Here is a 3,589-nt window from a genome sequence, read left to right on the forward strand (position 1 = left end):
CAGACTCAGTAAACTAAACTGTAGGACATCAGCGTCTTTAGGAAAATCCATCCACACGCTGACAACATGGTATCAGTGTGCATCAAGAGGCAGTGAACTGGGAAACACTCTGTCCACCAATAATGGGGCCTGAACTCCTTTAAAACAGGGATTCAATGCTGACATCACAACACCAGGTACTGTTACTACCAGCCTTCGCAACACACAGGTCCTATCTGAGTCTATGATAACAAGGTCATAATGATTAAAATAGCGCTTAATAAAGAAATCCTAAACAAGTACAGATATAGATGTGTGTCTGACATTTACACTTCTCATGAAGAGTCTGACTAGAACCATCATCTACACGTTTAAAGCTCCTATTGGTGCCAGTCACAGGGAACATCATCTTCTCAGGGTGGAGAAGAAAGGTCTTCTGTTGGTGGAATATGGAAACAGACGGAAAACTGAATACTTTGACCAATTTTGCACCATCTGCAGTACTCTACTAATGCAGGGTTGTGCAATTGAAGACAGTTATTTCTCAGGTTATGGTCCTCCAAACATTACTCCAGATTGGCGCCAGAAAACGACGCAAAACTTGACATGATGCCACCCATTTCTATAGATTGTTAGATCTGTGACCAAAACTCATACACGCTTTACTTCATAACATAAGATGAGACATGTTGACCACTAGAGGGCGCTCTGGTAGCTGCAGCCCTCAGCAGCAGCTCATCATGTTGTTTTGTCTGCCTCCATCAGCTGTATTCCTTACCTCACCTGTACCATCACTGGACCCACCGTCATCGACACTGGTGGCACTATGAAGACTGTCGAGGATCGTTGTGCGTATTCTCTGCTGCACTTTGTTCATAACAAGTCTGTGGACGTGTTGGCAAAGTTCCAGGAACGTCGTCGGAAAGATGTGAGCTTTCTGGAGTACGTAACACTGAACATAACGGACAACGGCATCCATTACATTCGCCTGGAACAAGGCGGGAGAGTTTGGGTAAGCTGCCCACAGACAGAGGTTCATCCAACACCCTCATTGCAGAGCTCCAGATATATGCAATCATTTTTTGAGTGTGGAAGTTAGATTTCACGTGGTCACATTTGTGTGAGTGTATGATGATCATGAGGCTGTTAGCACTGTCACCTCACAGCTAGAAGATCTCCCGGGGGAAAAGTTAGTCTGGAGCCCTGCATGAGAAACTGCTGTGGTTGTTGCTGTGAACGCAGCTTGTTGGTGTGTTTGCAATGTTTCACTCAGTGTTTCCTCTGCTTCATCTCTTAACTGTGGTGCAGGTGAACGACGCATTAGTTGACCTTAACAGCACGCCTCAGGAGTTTCACAATGTGATGCTCTCTAAAGACGAATACGGAGTCACTGCAAAGCTCTCGATTGACAACAAAAATACCACTGTCTTCTTTGACGGCCTCACCGCTCAGCTCTATTTTGAAGGTTCAGATCATAAAATGTTTAGGCCCTTCATAGGTCCTGTTGTGAGCTGCCATGTTCATCCGCGTTGAACACTGATGCTGATAAGACTCGCTTTTCTGTCCTGAACCTTTCTAGAAAATGTGAGCCCTAAGGGACTGGACGGTCTGTGTGGATCCAGGCCTGTGGATGATAATCGGATCAATGAAGCCGGCAACTCAAGGTACGTCCTGATCGGCAGCTCAGTCACCTGCCCTCAAGACACTGAGCCGGTGATGAAGGCCATTTTTAACTGATCGTTATCAATACAAACCTAAACTCAGTCCTTTGTTTACACTTGCTGTCATATAGGTTTTGTAAAGAGGAAGGACAACTTGTAGCAGGATGCTATGGATGCAAATCTGTCTCATTTTTCAAAATCAATGGCTGCTTTACATGCAAAATCCCAACAGTGGTCTCTGGTTGCCAACAATAAAACTGTTCACCTCCTCTGGTCTCTATGGTATTAAACTGTAAGAGGCTCCACCTGGTGGAACAACCAGGCACTGCAGCCAATTGACAATATTTAAAGTGTGTACGTCGAGGTAAACGGTATCAGTTTGGGACTTGGTATCGGCAGATTCTAAACATTACATTGCTCGAATCAGGTCGGGGCAAAACAACTTGGCAGAGTCGTCCCTAGTCCTGACCTCATGTTGTGTGTCGCCCCCTAGCTGTGAAACGGCGTACACAGAGCCTGATGACGATACGTTCAACTCCACCGTGGCGGCGATGAGGTGAGCAGATTCATCACTCTGTGTGATGCTTTGATCTCGGTGGTAAATCCCATGTTTAACGACAAACTCGCCTCAACTGACATTACCAGTAATTATGTCCCACTTTCTGTCTGTGGAGCAGCTGTCAGCTCCTGGATCAGGAGGCCTTTGCAGCCTGCAGTGAGCACATCAGCCCACAACCCTACAAAGACGCCTGCCACCACACTTTGACCAAATATCGCGCAGTGGACCGTCTCAGCTGTCAGTTTCTGGAAGCCTTTGCTCAAGTCTGCAACCATCGTGGCATCCCCCTTCAGGACTGGAGGACAAATGCCAGCTGCTGTAAGACCTTGTCCACTCCCCCATCTTGCTTTAGAGAGTTCAGTTCTGGATTTTTATGGCTCACGTGTTCAGAATAATATAGAGTTTGTCTGTCTGCAGCCCCCCCTGAGATCTTCTGTCAGGACAGGACCTGCAGCGCTCACGAGTTCTGTGGCGAGAAGACGCCCGGCGGCGACACTCGCTGCTTCTGTCGGGCCATTTTTGCCTCCAAGTACAACGACAGTTTCGGTACGCCAGCTGCGACAGCAACGCTACAACAGGCCCAATGATGGCAGCAAACTTCTAACTGTGATTTTTCTCACCAATATTATGACGTTCAGGTGAACCGACAAGCTGCAGCCAGGACTCAGGCCAGGTCTCAGTCTCTCTGGTCGGCTGTCTCCTGGAGAACAAAGGCATCGACTACTCCGCCTTACACCTGAACAACGACACCTGCAGGGGTCAGATGGACGAAGTCACCCACATGGTGACCTTCAGCTACAACAGCAGCAACACCTGTGGAGCCTACGTTGTGGTGGGTTCTCTCCTGCAGCTCTTTACTCTCTACAAACAGCCAAATCTCTTCTAGTTTCAGCTTCAGCTCTGCCCTCTGAGGCTTCTCAATGTGTTGGTCATCGCTGAAGTTTGTTACAGCCAGTCATCACTTAACAAGCATCACCTGTCAAAGGTGGAACACAGATTGAACTTGTTTGGTAACAACTTCTGCATGTGTGACTCTGCAGACCAATGATCACCAAACTACCTTCACCAACACTATCATGACCCAGGCGGCCGGTGACATCATCACTCGCCACGACCAAGTCAACATCAACTTCTCCTGCATCCACACTCAGCCGAAAATGCAGTTTGCGTCCTTCAGGATCAGAGACAGGTGTGTTGCTGCTGCTAGCTTGAGTCTGAGTGAGTTCCTGATGGGAAGCTTGTTGTTGTCGTCAGGAGTTTTGTGAGTTCATCGTTAAACTGTGTGCTTGTTGTGCAGCTCTGTGTTCCAGAACATCACCTCCGGAGCCTTTAATTACAATCTGACCATGAAGGCCTACAGCGACCCCGCCCACACACAAGCTGTGGATCG

General features: G+C 47.8%; 1 protein-coding gene across 1 annotated transcript in view; it reads left to right on the top strand.

Moving 5' to 3' along the window:
- Nucleotides 1-744: 744 nt before the first annotated feature.
- LOC103375531 (alpha-tectorin-like) overlaps nt 745-3,589 on the top strand; it is a gene marked incomplete at its 5' end in the record, with an annotated part of 23,892 nt that continues 21,047 nt past the window's right edge. The window contains 9 exons of the mRNA XM_008305834.1: nt 745-991; nt 1,288-1,444; nt 1,559-1,643; nt 2,134-2,196; nt 2,318-2,517; nt 2,617-2,745; nt 2,838-3,031; nt 3,240-3,388; nt 3,497-3,581. Coding sequence (XP_008304056.1) covers nt 745-991; nt 1,288-1,444; nt 1,559-1,643; nt 2,134-2,196; nt 2,318-2,517; nt 2,617-2,745; nt 2,838-3,031; nt 3,240-3,388; nt 3,497-3,581 — 1,309 coding nt within the window. The remainder of the gene's footprint in view (nt 992-1,287; nt 1,445-1,558; nt 1,644-2,133; nt 2,197-2,317; nt 2,518-2,616; nt 2,746-2,837; nt 3,032-3,239; nt 3,389-3,496; nt 3,582-3,589) is intronic.

This window comes from Stegastes partitus, unplaced genomic scaffold, assembly GCF_000690725.1.
Source record: "Stegastes partitus isolate 25-593 unplaced genomic scaffold, Stegastes_partitus-1.0.2 Scaffold2652, whole genome shotgun sequence".
Taxonomy (NCBI): Eukaryota; Metazoa; Chordata; class Actinopteri; family Pomacentridae; genus Stegastes; species Stegastes partitus.